At 40.1% G+C, this 19,743-nt stretch overlaps 1 protein-coding gene across 7 annotated transcripts in view; it reads right to left on the reverse strand.

Annotated features, from left to right (window-relative positions):
* Window positions 1-590: 590 nt before the first annotated feature.
* The window catches only part of LOC308401327 (uncharacterized protein), a 29,208-nt gene continuing 10,055 nt past the window's right edge, over window positions 591-19,743 (reverse strand). For 2 of the 7 annotated variants that reach the window (XR_013972530.1, XM_080889487.1), the window contains exons 2-4: window positions 14,679-14,760; window positions 11,303-11,422; window positions 591-7,420 (exon numbers count right to left, since the gene is read on the reverse strand). Coding sequence is in view for 4 of the 7 variants with exons in the window: in XM_080889487.1 (XP_080745613.1) it covers window positions 11,312-11,422; window positions 14,679-14,760 (193 nt within the window). In the remaining 3 variants the exon portion in view is untranslated. Of the gene's footprint in view, window positions 7,421-10,662; window positions 11,423-14,678; window positions 14,761-19,743 lie in introns of those variants that run through there. The other 5 variants (XR_013972529.1, XM_080889485.1, XM_080889486.1 and 2 more) reach the window with 4 other exon arrangements.

Below are 19,743 nucleotides of genomic sequence, written 5' to 3' on the forward strand. Positions count from 1 at the left end.
ATAAAAAAAAAAGAAGAAAATCAGCGACCTAATTCCCCAGAGGATCAAATGTACAATAACTGTTAATTCTCCCATTTAATTATAGCCCACAAAAAGCATCTTGACAGGAAGGTGGGGTGTGAAAATCCAGAACCACCATTGTTTGCTTCGTTGTTTCACAAGTGCCTCAAAGTTGCTCAGTGAGCCCATCGGTTCCCACGCGCTGTTCTGAGATGATCTTTTATGGTAATCGTGTGGGTGCCAGTGGCCTGACAGGGTACGTATAGGAAGGCAAGTATTTAATAAAGGGTTTTTCTTGGCTCTTCATTTCCATTTTTATAACAAATCGTCAGCTCTGCCCCATGTAATGAGGCTATTTACTGTGTACAAAAGAAAAGGGAGATTAGAGCATCACAGGATGGGATTATAAAAGCCTGAGACCACAGACCACAAAGACAGCCAAGCCAATCACTTCCAGAAAATCCCTCACCATCTTCAAGCTTTCATTTGCCATTTCCCTGTTCATTCTTCACAGTCCTTCATCTGCCTGCTGTCTTTCTTCTCTAGCTTTCTTTTTTGTTTCCTTTAAAAAAAACAAACGGCAGTACAGACATTAGAAAACTCTCATAATTCATAAATACATGAGAAAATCTCTTCTCCTACAGAAAATTGGTGCCAAATTATTATTAGTTGTGCAGATACAATACTATTGGCAAGTATTTACATAGCCTGAAAATCTTGTTTGTCACCACTCTGTTTATTGTGAACATGTTACAAACCGGGCAATGAAATACAAAGTCACATAGGTACAAAAGAATGTGAAGGACAGCGAAAAACAAAAAGTTGCCGAGCTAGTGATAGAAAAATGAAAAATCGCCTATACAGAAAGAAAAAGAGAGAGAGAGAGAGAAATGGGTAAAGAGAAAACAACGACACTCCCTGACGGCATAACCATTCAAAGACTAAGACAATATCAAAGCAATTTCAGATCAAATTTAAACTGCCCACTTGTCCCTTTTTCATGAAGCAGATAGAATCTCAGAGCAGGGGCCTTGAGAAAAGGTCACAGATAAGACCCGGCACTCAGATGACACATGGTGAGTGGCAGTGTAGCGGTGCTACCTCTGCTTCAAACACTTTTTTTCTGTAAATTGATTTGAGGGAAAAAGCCAATACACTCTGATAAACAAAGTAACTATGAAACAAAGGAAAATAAATACCTTGTAGTTTTGCCTTTTTGTTTCTGCTATAATGATTTATCTGAAAATGACAAGATGAAATACATTTTTCTTTTTGTCTGGAAGGGCATAGATTATGAACACTTATGATAAACGGAGGAAGTTAAAAATAAAAAGCAATCAAAATATCAACAAGAACTAAGAGAAGGTAAACAAGATGCCGGTTGATTGATGTCAGAACGGCGATGCAAACAGTGGGGAGCATGCAGGTAAATTAAAAAGCAACTGTGGTTCCTCTTTAATTTGTTTTTGTGCTACTTGTAAGCACTTAAGAGGTACATTCACCCCATTCAAAGGTGAACAAGACACAAAATGTATTAATACTAAAAGCACAGAAACATAAAACCTGGATGTGAATTCAGATCTGCATCCAAAAACACAGCTACCAAGAATGTGCAGCAGAAATGTTTTAATCAAGTACTGTAATTGCAGAGGGTGATAAGAATAAAAGAAATCTGGAAGCATTATGCAATGTTTAAAGTGTCGTGTGGCGTTTTTGGCCACGAGCAAATGCGTGTTTGAATCTCGTGTTCTGCCAGACTGCCAAATGTGGGATTTAATAATGTAAACGGTTTTATATTTAAAGCGTACCATTTTTTTTCACACACCATTTGGTGTGAGGAAAAAACAACAGCTTTATAGGCATGGATTCGTTTGGAATCCAACAGCAACAACCAAAGAATAATCACCAAAATTAGTTTTAAACTGAACAAATCCCACAAGCCAAAGGATGTGAATGATTTCATCAGATGAAGGATGCTCGGAAGCCTCTAAGTGAACAAACAGGTTTGTGTAACCCATGCTGGTCATATGTGCTGTGATCATGGTACACCTGTAATGTGTGGTGGTGTTGGTGCAGCAGACCATTGGCTCCAGGATAGCTTGTTATTTCAGAAATTTGACAGATATGGAAAGGAAACTTCCACTCTGAAGCTTTGCTGCGCAGTACTTAACACTGACCGTGCAACGCTAGGTCACAGTGGCACTTTCGCCTTCACCATTCATAACGGAAAATCTCGTCCGACTGCTTTAGCCCAACACGACAAAAAACAATGAGTTACAAACTATGTTAAGCTACTCAGCAGTTATGCTGAACAGAGTTAAAGAAAGAAAAAGAATCAAAAGAATGACACATCCAGTAGCCCAGCACTACTCGGCAATAGGGAATGAAGCTAAAGAAGTTATTTGGATTGACTCTAGAACTCTGCTGCACCCCTTGAACCTTCATTTAGGGTACAAAGATGTTCTATGTCAACACAATAACTACAGTCAGAGTCTAACGGTGATAAGCTAAAGTGAAGATGACACAAGGTAAGTGGGAAAAGGGTTAACACGTCTTTTCCTTTTCAGGAACACACATTTAAGACACTTCCTCTGCAAACATTCACCTCTACACAATTAGGCCTTTCTACGGTGGATGAAAGAACAAAAACACAGTGACTGCACGGTTCATTAGTAAAACAAGGTCAGGCAGATGCTACCTAAATCTAACTGCAATTCTGCAAGTACAAAAACAGTACAAAAGAAACGGGTAGAAATGCAATGCGATTTATGCGGTGTCAAGCGCTGCATTATTACTCTTATCAAAGTCTTTGCTGTGTCAACAGTGAGAATCTTTCATGCATCTTTAATTGTTATCCTTGCTGCAGGGACGGCAGGTCCAGTGAAAACTTGAATATAAGTAGCGCATGTTTCAGAATGGTCATGTTACTTTTTAATTGTTTAAAGGAAGGAAACAATTTTATTTGTGGTATCTTAAAGAAGTCTTTTGAAGAAAAATGTATGCAACAGAAGCCAATCATGACCAGACTTCCAGCCAAATATTTCTGTACCGTATTCATCCATCTGCATATTTAGTATTTAGTAAAATGAAATCAACACCTATCCTTCTTGGCAGGGATGGTCTCCATATTGCATAACCATAAAAATCTTGGTTATGCTTCTTTTAAAAAAGTCTCGTGTTGATGAATGTTATTTAACAAATAGCATCACCGGCAGCAGATATTAATTCATCGTTTTAAGAAGGTGTATGTCTAAAGCTTTCAAAGTAGAACCCCCTCACTGCAGACTTTACCACATAAACTCTGTGCACTTGCTGACTTGTGCCGAGCTTGAATCTCTGCCCAGTCTTTGAGCAATAACAAGATTCTTGTTATTGTATGATTGCTATTCACAAAGCATGCCTGAGTGAGGAGGATGTGACAAAGAGGAATTCACTCTTGGGTGTGCCACAGTCTGTGAATCTCAGCAGGACACGTAAGCATCACACAAAACCAATCACTTTGTAAATGAGATCAGTAGGAGACTAATATATCCGCTCCGGTGTCATTTTTTCAGACTGTCTTCCACTGCAGGTGTCCACAAACTATTTTGTCATCTATTTCCAGGAAACAACATAGGATGCTCTGATTCTTGGTTCAGAGCTGACCGTGATGGATAGACAGCAGCATCAGACCAACATCAGACCAGTGACACAGTCTAGGTTTTTTTTGTTTGTCCTCTATGATAAAATCAGGCGAGGGCACTGGCAGCTCATCTTTTTGTCACTCACTGAAACACAATCTGCAGGACACCACCAATCAGATTTTATCACTGCTTTTGGGGAACGACACGTCTCATTCATCTTTTCTGCTCTATTCAAACTGCGCTGATTGGCCACAGAAGTGAATCATCACATTTTGTTACCTGCACCAAACTGCATCGTCTCCCTCCTTACCCTGGTGTGTGAGAAACATGAGGTAACACATTTTCAACTTCTTGCCCCATTACCATTCCACATCATTTGTGGGGCAACATGTTTACTTGTTTGCAATGGCTGGCGTGATGTACTTTTTCACATTCCAGTTGCTCCGACTGTTTGTTCTCTTGTCTTTTCGGTTCAGGTTTGTCTTTTGCAAATCCAAACTGCAGCATCCAAACAAACACCTGCATTTGATGAATGTTTTTCTTTCTTTTATTTTTATTTTTTACCTCCACCCATGGTGCAATTTGGTTGTTTCCCCTGTGCTTTTTGTGATTTTGACTGTCATCAGCCTTTCCATTTGATATACATTATAAAAATCTATTCCTTTTTAAGTCTCTAGCTCAGTCCAAATATATGAAGGTGTCTTTTTTTATTGAAATGTCCTAATAATCAGTTTGTTTAACTCTTACAATTCAGAAATCACTTCGCATTACCTGCTAGAAAGGAACTTTCTGTAGCACTGACTTATTATTACTATTAAGGTTTAAGGGAATTTTGTTTCCTAGCAACATGTCTTTCTAGTAGAGCAAATAGATATTACATTACAAGACAAGACAAAGTAAAAAAAATGAAATTTAGCAGGTTCTTTTAATATCAGTGTGTTTCTACTTTGTGGAGTTGTATCAGCTATAATGTTTGCATTATGTGCTGCTAACTGAATATTTGGGGGTCTTTGAAAAAAGGAGAAATCTGAAGACGTCTCCTGTTTTGAGATTTGTTTATATTAAAAAAATTTTTTTTTTTAAACTTTAAAAATTCATGAAGAGTAAAAAGGTTATGCATAAAAAAAGTTACATTTCCTTTTAATCACAGGAGCAGAAACAACAAACCGTCTTTTAACTAATGGCATGCCTACATGATCCTATGCTTTTTTGTTGTTGTTGGATTCAATCAATTACAAGTGTGTATACATCCACTTAACAAATATGATATTAAATATTGTTTAAAAAAAACTCATGTTGCAATTTAGGTTAAAAAAAAATATCAAATTTTAGAAAAGACAACAGGCTCGATAAATTCTCTGCCTTACAAAAACGGGTTTAGATTTGACTGATAACCACTTCAAGGTGGTCTCTTTGGGTAGCAATGTAAGACTGAGCATTGATGTTATTTCTAGATTGTTCCAAATGGCAGTTTTATAATTTGGATTCCATTTTGGAGAAGAGGACAAATTCAGAGGGAGGCAAATCTGGTGAGCAAGCTACAATTGAGCTCTTGAGGCCAAACACATTTTCATGTACTGTGTGCACTACGACAACACAGAGGAGACACAACAGAAGTTAGAACTCTGAACTGACAGTTTGAACCTGGGGGATGAATTCAAGGTTCACAACCCCTCAAATGTTGGAAAAAAAGAAGGAGAAAACACTCCTGTTGCCTTTGGGATTGGACAATATAGACTGAAGACTGCTGCTAAGCCTCTGGATTGTAACTGGGGACCCAGCTCTTATCAACAGCAATGATCCTTGACATGAAAAGTTGGGTTAGTTTGACAGAGAAGTTGAGGTTTGCTCACTGTTTGAGTCCGTGGTAACCGATCAGAATGGGACTTTCACTGAATAATGTAAAAGCAGAAACAGGAAGTAGTTCAAAAGTGCACAAACATGTGATCATCAAGGGGAAAATAGACAAATTTAAAACAGGAAGTTGTTTGAGTTTTAGTTCATGATCCCACTTAATATGGCAAACAAAAAGCTTTTGTTCAGCTGCTCTTTTGTTTTGTGATACAACAAAGTAAATTGCTGTGATGTAGCTCTAACACATGTCAATGCTGATGCAAAGAGAGTTTGATTGAGTATTGTCTAAAATTTACTGCTCACTGTAGAGAACCATATTGGATGTTTATTATCAGGACACGGTGAAATAATGAATGATGGAGTGAATCATTCATGTCAGTGTCCTTTAAAGCGAAGAGTGCTTTTCTCCTCTCGAGCGCTGAAGGTAGCATAACTGATCTCAAGCTCTTACCAGAGAAGACATTTATTTCAGTCAACTGCAAGTGCTGAAGCGTCACACTGCACTTGAGGGTCATGGGAAGTCAATAGTGAAGAGATGCCTCATTTATCCTTTTTACTTACAGAATATATACGCACGTACACACTAACGGGAATGTTGTTTTTCTCAGAGTGTTAATTTTGTGATGAATTTATACAGGTTGACACTTGTCTCAATTTGTGACAACATTACTCAAGGCCATCACTGAAAGCGTCAGTCTGCCTGTGTAATCCTGTCCCCAAAATGTCAGCATGTGCACACTTACAAGGCTGTCTATGGAGAAATGAAAAGACCACAGTAGAGGGAGGCGGGTGTCGCAGATAACAGCATTTGAAGCAGGGAAGAGGGAAATGAGTGAAAACAAATAGGAAATTAAAACATGACATCTTCCTCTGCACCCTGATTAAAAGAAAGCAAAGCTATTTTTACTGAGGGGTTAGGATTGCAACCACATCCTTAAATACCAAAACCAGATGCTCAGTCAACACCAAAACATTTCCTCTTTTTTTTCCTCAAGGGGTTGATAGCACATGCAAATACAAAAACAATCCTGGAGAAAACAAATAATGAATTTTAAGTTGCTGCTCTCAGACAGTTATTGTTTGCAAACAACAAAAAGCCTATCCCAAATCTGGTGGCACTGATGATGGCTGCCTGCTGAAACAGCTGTGCTCTCCCCAAGAATGAAATAATGGAATAACAAGAAATCTGCATCATGCATAATTTTTCAGTTTGCATTGTTCAGTATGCATACGCTTACATTTGAAAATAAAACCCTTTATATTTGAGTATAAAACTTTGTTTAGGAGTTAGTGTGTTAACAAAATGGTCTTCATGGATTCGCATAGATTGCTACGATACACAGTGTTTAAAACAGGGTCCAATTGCTCTATTAGTACGTGCATAAAGTGTCAGTCAGAGGCCGGGTCCCTGGCCACCTCCTCTAGCTGGTCCAGGAGAACACCAAGGCATTCCCAGGCCAGCTGAGAGATAATCCCTCCAGTGTGTCTTGAGTCTGGGCCTCCTCCTGGTGGGACATGCCCAGAACACCTCATCCAGGAGGGACCCAGGAGGCATCCTTGTCAGATGCCTGAACCACCTCAAATGGCTCGTCTGGATGTGGAGGAGCAGCGGCTCTACTCTGAGTCCCTCCTGTATGGCCGAACTCCTCACCCTATATCAAAGGGACAAGCCGAACCACCCTTCAGAGGAAGCCCATTCCTGCCACTTGTATCCGCGATCTCGTTCTTTTCGTCACTACCCACATGTCACAGTCTGTGATATACATATACTCACTGTATATATGTACAGTGGAACAGGTAACATGGTACTCCGTGGGGTGGGGGGTGTTGTCGTCGGGGAGGTCAGAGGGTGAGGGAAGGTTGCTCCCAGAGCGCTCTTGCTCACTCACACACATGCACAGGAATGCAGGCTGCAGGAGAGACAGGCAGGGAATCCGAGAGGCCTGTATACAAAGGAAAACGACGTTAGGAGTAAACTCTGGGAAATCAAAAATGATACTCAAGAGGCTAGGCTACACTGACGCTAGGTAGTGCGACGATCCAGTGAGGAAGCAACATCTCCTGCCGTCTTATGTAGTCTGCCAGGAATAATACTCCTGATGAGCAGAATCAGCGTGAACAAGCCTTAGGTGTGCGTTTAGGGCGGGTTCAGAGGTGGGGAAGCAAAGTTCAGTTCCGCCCTGGTGGGAGAGGCAAAGGCAAAAACACACCACACCCTCTCCAGATCCTGAGAACCATGACACCACAGCTTGTGACCATAGGTGACGAGCTTTTACACTCAGCTTTCTCTTCACCATGATGAACCAGTACAGCCTCCGCATAACTGCAGCGGCAGCATCAATCTGTCTGTTTATCTCCCACTCCCTTTTTCCGTCACTCGTTAACAAGACTTGATCAGGAACTTGTCCCTGACGAATGGGCACTCCACCCTTTTCAGGCTGAGGGCCATTGCCTAAGATTTGGAGGTGCTGGTTCTCATTCCCGCCGCTTCACACTTGGCCGCGAACCGTTCCAGTGCAAACTGGAGGCCATCACCCAATGAAGCCAACAGAATCACATCATCTGTGAAAAGCAGAGATGAGATTCTGAGAGCGCCACTGTGACAGCCTGGCAGAGTCCACCACCCTCCGCAAATGAGTCTGACTAATTGCCGGCTATGCGGACCAAACCTCCTGTTGTATAAGGATCAAATGGCCTGTAGCAAAGGGCTAGACACTCCATACTCCCGAAGAAACTCATCCACCCTAGGGGCCCTGCCACCAGGGACCGAGTTTAACTGCCTCAGTGATCTCATCCCCAGAGATAGACGAGTTGTCCCCCTCGTTCCCAGACTCTGCTTCCTCAAACTCCTCCCACACCTGAGTTTTTCAGTGACTGCCTAAATCGCGTTCCACTTGGCCTGTCGGTATTATCAGCGGGCTTCCAAAGTCGCACAGGCTAACCAAGCCCGATAGGACTACTTCTTCAGCCTGGTCGCTCCCTTCACCACTGGTGTCCACCATTTGGTTTGGGGGTTACCACCATAACAGGCACCAACTACCTTGAGGCTGCAGCTCAGTGCAGTGGGTTCCTTCCCTATCAGGCAGGTGACATTCCATGTCCCAATCACTAGTTTTGGTAGTCAGGGATTGGTCCGCCAGGGCCTCTGCTCACATTGCACCCCATGACCTACGGCGCCTCCGCATAACTGTGGTGGGCCTACTGGAGAATGGGCCCATGTCCCTTTTTTGAGCTGGGCTCGGCCTAGTGACCCGGCCACTAGATGCTACCCTTTGGGCACCCTCCCCGGGCCTGGCTCTAGTTCACCCTATCCTGTTCCCTCAATGTTCTACTCATAGGGGTCTTTTGAATCGCTCTTTGTCTGGTCCCTCACCCAGGAGCAGTTTGTCATGGGTAACCCTGACAGGGGGCAAAGGCCCTGTGACAGCATAGCCACTGGGATCACTGGGACACACAAACCCCTATATTTTACTGTAGTCCACATTAGGTAGTTAAATTTGGAACAGGCCAAGCTTAAAGTAACTTTTTTTCATTGGTACAGATGAACTGGTGCCGCTAGAGATAGACGAGGTAAATAAAATGAGTAGAGTGACTGGCTGGGCAGGTTTGCAGTTGGAGTAAAACATTTTAATTTTGATCTTAAATAACTGCTCATAGCCTCGAGGCACTTCAGCTTCTTATTAAACCACACCATAATTTCTGAGCTTAATTAAGTGCTATGAGTTCATAAACACCAGCAGGAAGAAAAAAAGAAAAGTTTATTAATGTTAGAGTCTTTGAGAGTTGAAGAGCATATATCACTGATATACACGAGTATACACGTGAGGCAAAACGTATGGCAGTTGATTAGTTATTAATAACTAATCTTAAATGTGGCCAAACAGTTAGTCACAGAGCAAGAAGAGCTTGAATCTTGTTTGACTCCACCGGCCACCTGGGGCTTTTCTGTTTGGTGTTTGCAAGTTTTTCCTGTTACAGGTACTCCAGCATCCTCCTACAGTCCAAAAACCTGATTCTTAGGTTGTTCTGTGATTCTAAATTCTAAACAGGTGTTAATGTGAGTGCTAATGGTTTTGTGTTGCTCTGTGTTAGCAGAGTACATGTAAGAAAATGGATGGATCTAAAAGTGTAAATTATCCGTGTTTCCTCATTATGCTGATAGGAAGTATAATCACTGTGTTACATTTCCTTCCGAGTAATTTCTTTTTCTATTTATTTTTATTACAAATGCAATTCATAGAGGACAGGACTGGCACAATGGTACACTGTAGCTTAAGGGTACTTGGAATTTAAGCTCCTGGTCTGTTGCAATTCACAAAAATCATGAAGTGTCTTATTTTTCCTTTTAGTGGTTTATGACAGTGGTCTTGATTTCCACCTTGTGGAAGTGCCACAGGGACCATGTGCTGATTTTGCATTTCAGCTACTTTTAATACTGTATGGATTTCATTTAAAATCCGAATATCAATCTAATGCCTCATGTGTATTTAAATGCCATCTACTGTCATACAGCGTGACCCCCATCCAAAAGTTTCATGCCACTCAATTAGAAAAGGTCACCAGGACACTGTTCCAGCTTCATTCAGTTTTCATTCAAGCATGTTTCAATTTTGCACTTACTCTCTCTTTATTTCCCCCAGTATTTACTTTCATAAGAAGTGCAAAAATGTCACCGGAATAATAATTCTAGCCAGGAATTGAACTGCAGAGATGCCAGATTATTAAGAGCAGGTGCGCTTGGAAAATTAAAGATTTCACCTTGCACATGTAGGAAGATAATGGATTTAGAAAGCACCATAAAATGTTCAGTTAACCCTTAAACGCATGGGATGTTTTCTGACATTATTAGAATTTCATCACATCTGCAATTAGATTTGCTAGATTAGAGCATAAATTAAAATCACATTGCTTGAAATATGTTGTGGTTGTTAAAAATTTGCATAATTTTTTAAAGGTTTGTTAATATTAAGTGTAGAGGTAGATTTGTATGATGTACTTTTCCTGCTTACAGGCAATTGTGACTTGGAATAAATCTGCTAACCAAAATCAGTGTAGATGGGATCAGTAAAAGAGAGTGTACTTTTGAGATCTTCTGGGTCCACATATTAGAAATAAGGCCTGAAAAAACTATATATCTTTAAAAGTCGAGTCAGTTAATAAAATACAGCTTCCTTATTAGTCTATATTGAATAGAATAGAATAGAATTCAACTTTATTGTCATTACACATGTCACAGGTACAAGGCAACGAAATGCAGTTTGCATCTATCCAGAAGTGCTTTAGCCATGATATAGATATATTACAATATATATTAGCAATAATATAGATATGTAAGTATATTACAGAAATGGGTCTATTATGGTATGTTATAATGTACACGGTATGAAGTATGTTATGAATATGCTATAACTATAACTATGTACAGGCTGTAGTGAGTACAAGCTATGTACAGGCTATGAACAGGACATATATATGAAAAACTATACAGAAATATGAGATATACAGCTGTACAGAAATTTGAACTATGTAGGTTATAAACAGTTGTAGAATTAAAAATGATCATATTGTACAGAATGATTGTTTACACAGAATTATACAGTAGTGCAGTTAAGATAAGTGACATATGTGGATAATTTCTACAGAGGCTATATAAAGTGCTAGTGGTTGTGAGTGGTGGTTCAGTCTATGTTATTATTGTGTGTATGAGGGTACAGTTGTCCATTGTGTGTGTAGGTGGTTGTGGGTGTGTGTATGTCCAGTCCATGTGTTAACGTGGGTCAGATGTCAGGAGGCAGAGTTCAGGAGTCTGACAGCTGTTCCGGTACCTGGTGGTCTTAGTCCGGAGGCTCCTGTAGCGCCTCCCAGAGGACAGGAGGGTGAAGAGTCCATGTGATGGGTGACTGGGGTCTTTGATGATTTTCCCAGCCCTTTTCAGACATCGCCTCCTGTAGATGTCCACAACAGCCATGTACCAGTTTTGCTTTTTATTTATAAATGTTAAAGAAACTGATTCATAAATAAATCTTTACTAGCAGTGCTGTTGTCATCAAAGCCCTCCAGCATCATGGGAAACGCAGCTCTAAACTAAACCCGTAATCATCTGCAGCTCCATCTTCTTACTGTGATGACTATCCAAACAAACACTCCCCTCTGTCATTCTGACTGGGTATAGGCAACCTAACAGTGAGCTCAATGCTACTGGTTACTTGCAAATTTTAATACTTTGTTGGTAACATTTAAAAACAACGATCTTATTATATTTGACATTTCACCACTTCATTATTAAAGACATATAGTACCACAGAGTTTCTTTTTTTTTTATAAAAAAGGAAATATATTATAATGAAGTGTTGGTTGTATGCGTGCATTTAAAGGTTAAGTCTAAATGAACTCTTTTGTTGTATCACAGCTGAAACTCAAGTAAACAATCGGCAGTAACAGAAATAAGTCAGAAGTCTGGTAGCATTCTAGTTTATATTTGAACTGCAAATTGGTCTCAAACTTGGTTAAAAAATGTGTGAACAAAGCAAACAGCAAGTTGCAGCTGTGTCAGCCAGGGTCCCCGAGTGCCTAGCTAACAAAGAGGAGGTTGTTATTTTAAAAGTACAAAAATACAACTGCACAAAGCAGATGTTCAGGTGTGTAAGGATAATGACAGCATCCTAACCTGCTGTTGCAGGTTTTAATCATATGCAAGAGAGAAGGGAAATGCATGTAAATTGGAGGGTGTTGTGACAAATCAATATCAGTGGCATTGTTCGTCTTATGCCACAGCTGTGCTGATCACAGCAGCATGGGACAGAAATGATTTATACTTGTGAGTACTTGCTAACCACGTTTTCTGTGCGATGATGCACATATGTTTTGTTTAGAACAACAGTGGTATCATTGTGTTAAAGTGCTAGGTGTTAGTTTAAACATATGATTCATTTTGTGAAATTTAATTTCATAGTCCTTGAGCACATATTATGTAATCCAGCCCTGTTTAATCAGAGCTAGTTCTGTCATGCGATGGTTATGGTTGGTTTAAGGCTATCATTATACAGTTTGGGATGTTGTAATTATACCTGAATATAGCCTCTTAAGCAGTAAGTAAGAGTTGGGTCCATGTAAGGTGAAATGTGCTATCCATTGCATTCACTCCACCTACATGGTAACATCTGCACATAAGGCATGAATTGAAATAAACTGCTTATCTCAACTCTATGCACATTTAATTAGACAGGTTCTTAAATGATTTATTACAGGAAATGTAATGAGCTCTGAAAACTCTAAGATTCCCAAATGCACATTCTTGGATCCTACATTCATTGAAGCATCCCAACAGAACATCTAATTTTTACAGTAAACTCTTTCTGTCATTTAACACTCAGGATACAGTGACTGTAATATTGTATCACATACATTCACTGTCCACTTTGTTAGGTACAACTGTTCATTATTATGTTCATGCATTTACTGCTTGTTAATGCAAATATTTGATGGGAATATCAGATGGCAGAAACTCAGTACATGTAGTTATGTAGATGATTACATGCTAAAGTTCAAACTGAGTGGTCTACTGAGTGAAGAAAGGTGACATATTTGACTTTGATATGGTTGCTTGTGCCCCACAGAGTAGTCTGAGTATATCTTAATCTTCTGATCTGTAAACACTGGACATGGTTTCTGCACAATCAGAGGATACAAAAGCCGGTCCAAAAAAGACAAAAATACTCAGTGATCTGCAGTTCTTTGGGCAAAAATATCTCGTTGATGCAAGAGGTCAGAGGAGAATGGCCACACTGCCTCGAGCTAATGAGAAGGTAACAGTAACTTAAATAGCCACTTGTTTTATTCAGTGTATGCAGAAGAATGACTGATGCAGAAGAACTACTCTGAACACAGAGCACATCAAACCTGAAAGCAGATGGGCTACAGCAGAAGGTTGGAAAATGTTTTCTTGGCCTGATGAGTCTTAGTTTCTGATGCAACAATTGGATGGTAAGGTAAGAAATTAACACAACGCATTTCAAATGAATAAGTTAATTCCCTTAGCATTAACTAAACATCATTTAAACAACACAGTCTGACCAGAGTGTTGTTGCTTACTATGTCCACCCCTATATCGCTTTCAAAGCTCAAATCGTCTGAACCTGGTTTCTTGAACGTGACAGTAAATTTATGATCGCCACTGTTTCCACAACTCAATGCAACAGAGCATCTTAAATTTTTGCTATGAAGAATTATAGAAAAGGGGATTGAATTATTGTATTAGAGTGATAAGTTTTTGTCTTGTACCAATTGCTGTCTGTCTTTTGAAATAGATTAAATGCTATTGAGCACAATATGCTTTCACGAATGTGACTGTATTCTTGGAGATTTATGACTCCCAGTGTGTCCTTGAAGTCTGTATAATAGTAATTGTGTACGGATTTGAATGTCATTGGCATGTCACTTCCCCAGGAATAATCTCCTGTATGCGTGCTGGGATCTGAGAAGACTGACAGTTACTGCAAACCCTTCATTATTTGCACTGCACGTACAGTTTCATGTTTATCTTTGTGTTTGTACATAGCTAAAACCGTGCAATAGCAGGTGACAGCTAAATATAAGTTTTCCATGTAGTAAGGTGAATGGCTCAGTTTGTGACAGACATATATTTGGATGTGGTTGAAAAACTAAAAGCAAGTGTGTCTTTCAATGAGCTTACTGAGAACCCATTTGGATTTGAACAAATTTTGAATTAGAAAATATCAGAATTTAAATTTAAAATTACACCTGAAAAATCTTACATATATGCAAGAAGGCAGACATTAAATACTTCAAGATGACAAACTGCTGACTTCCCTTATGAGACACCCAGAGCAACATAGTTTAATAGAGTCTAAGTTAAAAGACCAAAAATGCTTTTATAAAAATAAAGCTGACATGCTGCTGACCCACATTGATATGTAGGAAACCCAGAAGAATGTCAAGACTTTTTCAGGAAACTTTAGTTTCCAGTTTGCATAGGTCAGAACAATGTAGAACAATTAAATATTTTTCATCTAAGAGATGTAGGAGTCTTGAGGAAGGCAATAGATCCATTCATTTATGTACTTTAAACACAACTTCTCCATCTCAGGTGAAAGGTCATCTCCTGCATCTGTAACACCACACCTTTTACCAGCTACACAAAACCACAGCTGGCATTCTTTTCAGGCTCTTTTCCATTCTCACCTCTGAGGCGAAAAGGCTGTTCTTCACTGCTCTAAAAGATGCCCCTTCTGAACTCTCCCCTCCAAGCTCTCTACCGTGTGATCTGCAAATAGACACAACAAAACAGTCTTGTGACAAGAGCAAAAAATATTTTGTGGTTGGGTGGTACCCACTACTAACCACGTTAAAAGGTTGAAGTTAGCTATAGCTGCTAAATTTATCAGAATAAACAACAGCAGAGCATGTTTGTGCAGAGCGCTAACTTGGCTAAAAAGAGCTGAAGGGCAACCCTGCTTTCCTGTGGACCTGGATCTGAAAGGACAGCAGCTGAAGTGAATCACAGTGCTTCCTTGAACCACATAGTAGTAAGCTACCAGGGCACAGTGTAGCTTTTAATACAGATGACTAAGAAATTTAGAAGAAATCAACGTATATGCAACAAGTTGTTTCATTTATTTTACAGCTGTAATGCTTTTGTTCCAGAGTGTTAGTCTGGAACAAAGTCTTCTGGTTGCTATGCTAACCCCTAACTTATAACAATCGTTATTGACTTGGCATCGTTATTCATACATGGGAGGAAATTTGAGGTAATTCAGGGATCCTGCCACAAATGTCCTTTGTTCTTAGTGAACACATGTTCAACCACATGTTACAGAGAAAAAAAAAAACACACACACACACTCCTACAGGCACACAATCTCTCTGTTTACCCCACACACATGCATACTCTGTTTGGTCTTAGTCTTCATTTAGATTTTTGTGTTTATGCTCATTCCTTTTGTAAATAATTACCTCTGATACATACTGGTTAGATTAATGTTGTATAGGAGTGAATGCTGCCAACCTCTGCTATGCGGAACTGTCAAATCCTTCAGCCTCACTGGCCATTGAGATGTAACAATGATTGGATTAATTTAATTATTAACCAGTTTTAAATCAATAGTCTAATGTGTTTTATGGGACTGATTAAACTAATAACTTATATTGATTTCCAGGTGATTTTGATGATTTTAATTATTTATTAGAGTCCTGCAAATTAATAGTTAATCTTCTGAGATCAGGTTAATTGTTTCATTGGTTTTTCTTCATGCCCCGATTAAGTTCCTTCTTATTCACAAGGTTGATAAATACAACAGAAGCCCCAACATTAATGTTACTGCTGCCCTTGTGAGGCACAGGGATAATGAAGGTAGATAATAACCCGATACAGAAAAACACCACACTCCAAAGGATAACAATGCCTAAGAGCAACCTATCAGCCAACCTCAAATCTGTTAACATAGACACAGTCCAGATAACTAGATATCCCAGCAAAGGCCATGTTGGGACATGGTAATCATTTTACTATCCTGGACTGGTGGCCACACGATAAACCTTTGGATCAACCCTGACTGAAAGAATAAAAGAAAAACCTTTTTGTGAAACACTATCTTGAGTTATAAGGACCAAATTACATAAAGTACATAATCAACCATACAGTCAGACATTTGTTTAAACATACACACATATGCGCAAATAGTTGCAAACTATGTCTGAGGAAAAAGGGAAAAAGATAAAGGGAAAGCTAAGCTACAAAAGCTAGTTTTCAGTACACGTTTAAAACAAATAACAGAGTCAGCAGACCCGACTGACTCAGGAAGGCTATTCCACAGTTTGTGTGCAATAACCTCAAAAGCACGATCAACCCTGGTTTAAAAATCAGAGTGAGGGACAGTTAGGAACTTAGGAGACCCTGGTGAGAGCATTGGAAAGGCCGGCTGCTGTGATAAAGTTTCAGAAGCTCTGCTAGCAGGGGCCTGTCCATGCAGAGCTTTTTGAATTTCACTGGAAGCCAGTGAAGCAAGAATAGGTTTGGAAAGGTGGGAGAAAGTGCAGTGGGAGACCACACAGCAAGTGGCCGGGGTGGATTTAAACCAAGACATATACACTCAACAAAAATATAAACGCAACACCTTTGTTACTGCTCCCATTCCCCATGGGATGGACGTAGAGACCTAAAATTCATTCCAGATACACAATATAACCATCCCTCCCAAACAGTGGTCACAAATCAGTCCAAATGTGTGGTAGTGGGCACATCTGCCATATTGAGATAATCCATCCCACCTCACAGGTGTGCCACATCAGGATGCTGATCTGACATCATGAGTAGTGCACAGGTGTACCTCAGACTGCCCACAACAAAAGGCCACCCTGGAATGTGCAGTTTTGTCTCACAGCAAAATGCCACAGATGCCACAAGCAATGAGGGAGCGTGCAATTGGCATGCTGACAGCAGGAATGTCAACCAGATCTGTCGCCCGTGCATTGAATGTTCATTTCTCAACCATAAGCCGTCTCCACAGGCGTTTCAGAGAATATGGCAGCACATCCAACCGGCCTCACAACCGCAGACCTCGTGTAACCACACCAGCCCAGGACCTCCACATCCAGCAGGTTCACCTCCAAGATTGTCTGAGACCAGCCACCCAGACAGCTGCTGGAACAATTGGTTTGCACAACCAAACAATTTCTGCAAAAACTGTCAGAAACCGTCTCAGGGACGCTCAACTGCATGCCCGTCGTCCTCATCGGGGTCTTGACCTGACTCCAGCTCGTCGCCGTAACAGACTTGTGTGGGCAAATGCTCACATTCGATGGCGTCTGGCACGTTGGAGAGGTGTGCGCTTCACGGATGAATCATGGTTCACATTGTTCAGGGCAGATGGCAGCTGAGAATGTCCCAGTTCTTGCATGGCCAGCATACTCACCGGACATGTCACCCATTGAGCATGTTCGGGATGTGCTTGACCGGCGTATACGACAGCGTGTACCAGTTCCCACGAATATCCAACAACCTCGCACAGCCATTGAAGTGGAGTGGACCAACATTCCACAGGCCACAATTGACAATCTGATAGACTCCATGCGACGATGTGTTGCACTGCATGAGGCAAATGGTGGTCACACCAGATACTGACCGGTTCTGGGTCCCCAGACCCCCAATAGCGCAAAAAACTGCACATTCCAGGGTGGCCTTTTGTTGTGGGCAGTCTGAGGTACACCTGTGCACTACTCATGATGTCAGATCAGCATCCTGATGTGGCACACCTGTGAGGTGGGATGGATTATCTCAATATGGCAGATGTGCCCACTACCACACATTTGGACTGATTTGTGACCACTGTTTGGGAGGGATGGTTATATTGTGTATCTGGAATGAATTTTAGGTCTCTACGTCCATCCCATGGGGAATGGGAGCAGTAACAAAGGTGTTGCGTTTATATTTTTGTTGAGTGTATTTGCACAGATACTTGTCCTTTTATATTTATATGTATATTTATACCTGTATGTATTTTCCACATTATAATGTGCTCTTAAAATCCTTTAATTTTCTCAAAAATGGACAGCGCGCCTTATAATCTGATGCGCCAAAAAATGTTTTAGTACGACTTTAGTAAGCTACGAAGCCACACCGCTTGATGGATTGTCGGATAATTACAGCTACTGTAGTCAGGAGCCTCGAGGACTCGGAGTAATCTGGGTCCAAAACTCCGTCCCAAAGTCAAACGAACAATGCAGCATCACTGAGATTTAAAAACTGTACCTGGTGTAACAATTAAGTTTAACATCCAGGCATCCATGAAAACAGAATTTATCAAATTTAACAGAGTTAGAAGTTAGCAGGAAGTTCGCTTGCTAGTTTCCACCTAAACATTATATAGCATGTTCTGATTGAGAGATTTCTGAAAAAATTAAGACGTACAGCTCTGCTACCACTTCCAACATAAATAAAGACAGAAAACTAAACAGCAGTGACATTTGCAGGGTTACTGAAGTTGGGCTAGCTGGTATATAATGATTTGCTATGTGATCGCTAGCGACACAGCTATGTTAGCATAACATGAATACAGTGAAGCTGGAGCATGAACACTTAACTTTTATCAAGTGGAAAAAAGTAACTTAAATAGACCCGTTCATCAACAGTACGGCTTTGGAATCTGGTGCACCATATGGTCCGAAAAATACAGTATATCTATATATTTATCTTAATATTTCTTTAACACTGTTTCTATACTCATTTTATATGAGTTCTTGATGTTTGTTGTATATTTGCTGCTATGACAGCTCCGTTTCCCTCTGGGATGAATAAAGTCTCTCTGATTCTGAGTACATATAATTAACTCTATTTTGCTTTAATATGTTGATATGGTTCAGTGTAAATAAGTAAAATTTATTCATTTAGCACTTTTCACAGAAAAAAAAAAATCACAAAGCGCTTCACAACAAAACCAGAAATACAACATATGATAACAATATAAAACAATCAAATATAAAACAATGAAAACATAAAACAAAAATATTAAAGATTTTCTGTGTAACATTGTGTTCAGCTGCATTTTAAAAGTATCGGTGGAGTCGGTACAGTGTAAAGACAGTGAAAGACAATTCCACAACTTAGCTGCCACTGCCTCAAAATCCCCACGAGTTTTGAATGGAGTACGTGGGGGCAGCACCAACCTCTGACCTGAAGACCTAAAAGTTCGGAAAGAAGGTTGAGGTTTCAGCAGGTCAGAGATATACTGGGAAGCTTCACCATGTAGGGCAAAAATTTTGAAGTGAATCCTGGAAGTATGTTTCTTCTAGGTTTATAACCAAACTTCACAGTGTATATCCCATCTTAAAAATCAGTTATTATTAACCTTAAATAAACTTGTAATATCTGGTGCGTCGTAATGATATCAAAGCCCACATACTTAACGTGTTAGGCACTTTATACATCACACAACACCACCAGAAGGCATGGCAACAAATAACCAGCAGAAAAAAACCTCAAAACAAAACAAACAAACAAAAAAACAAGAAGCAGAAGAACCACGACTTTATTCAGTCACTTTGAGATTATATGAAGAGGCAGAAGCAACTGAGACGGCCTAAATCCACAGAAGAACTTTGGCAAGGGCCTTAGACTGTATACAAAAGACAAAGCCAACACTGGTGCTTGGATTCCCATTTTGAGCTCGAGCTGAGCATTTTGGCCACAGAAACGGAATGCGATGAGCTTGGATCAGAATGTGAAACTGTGATAATGCATACTTTTAGAAAA

The sequence above is a fragment of the Rhamphochromis sp. 'chilingali' genome (genome assembly GCF_963969265.1).
Source record: "Rhamphochromis sp. 'chilingali' genome assembly, chromosome: 8".
NCBI lineage: Eukaryota > Metazoa > Chordata > Actinopteri > Cichliformes > Cichlidae > Rhamphochromis > Rhamphochromis sp. 'chilingali'.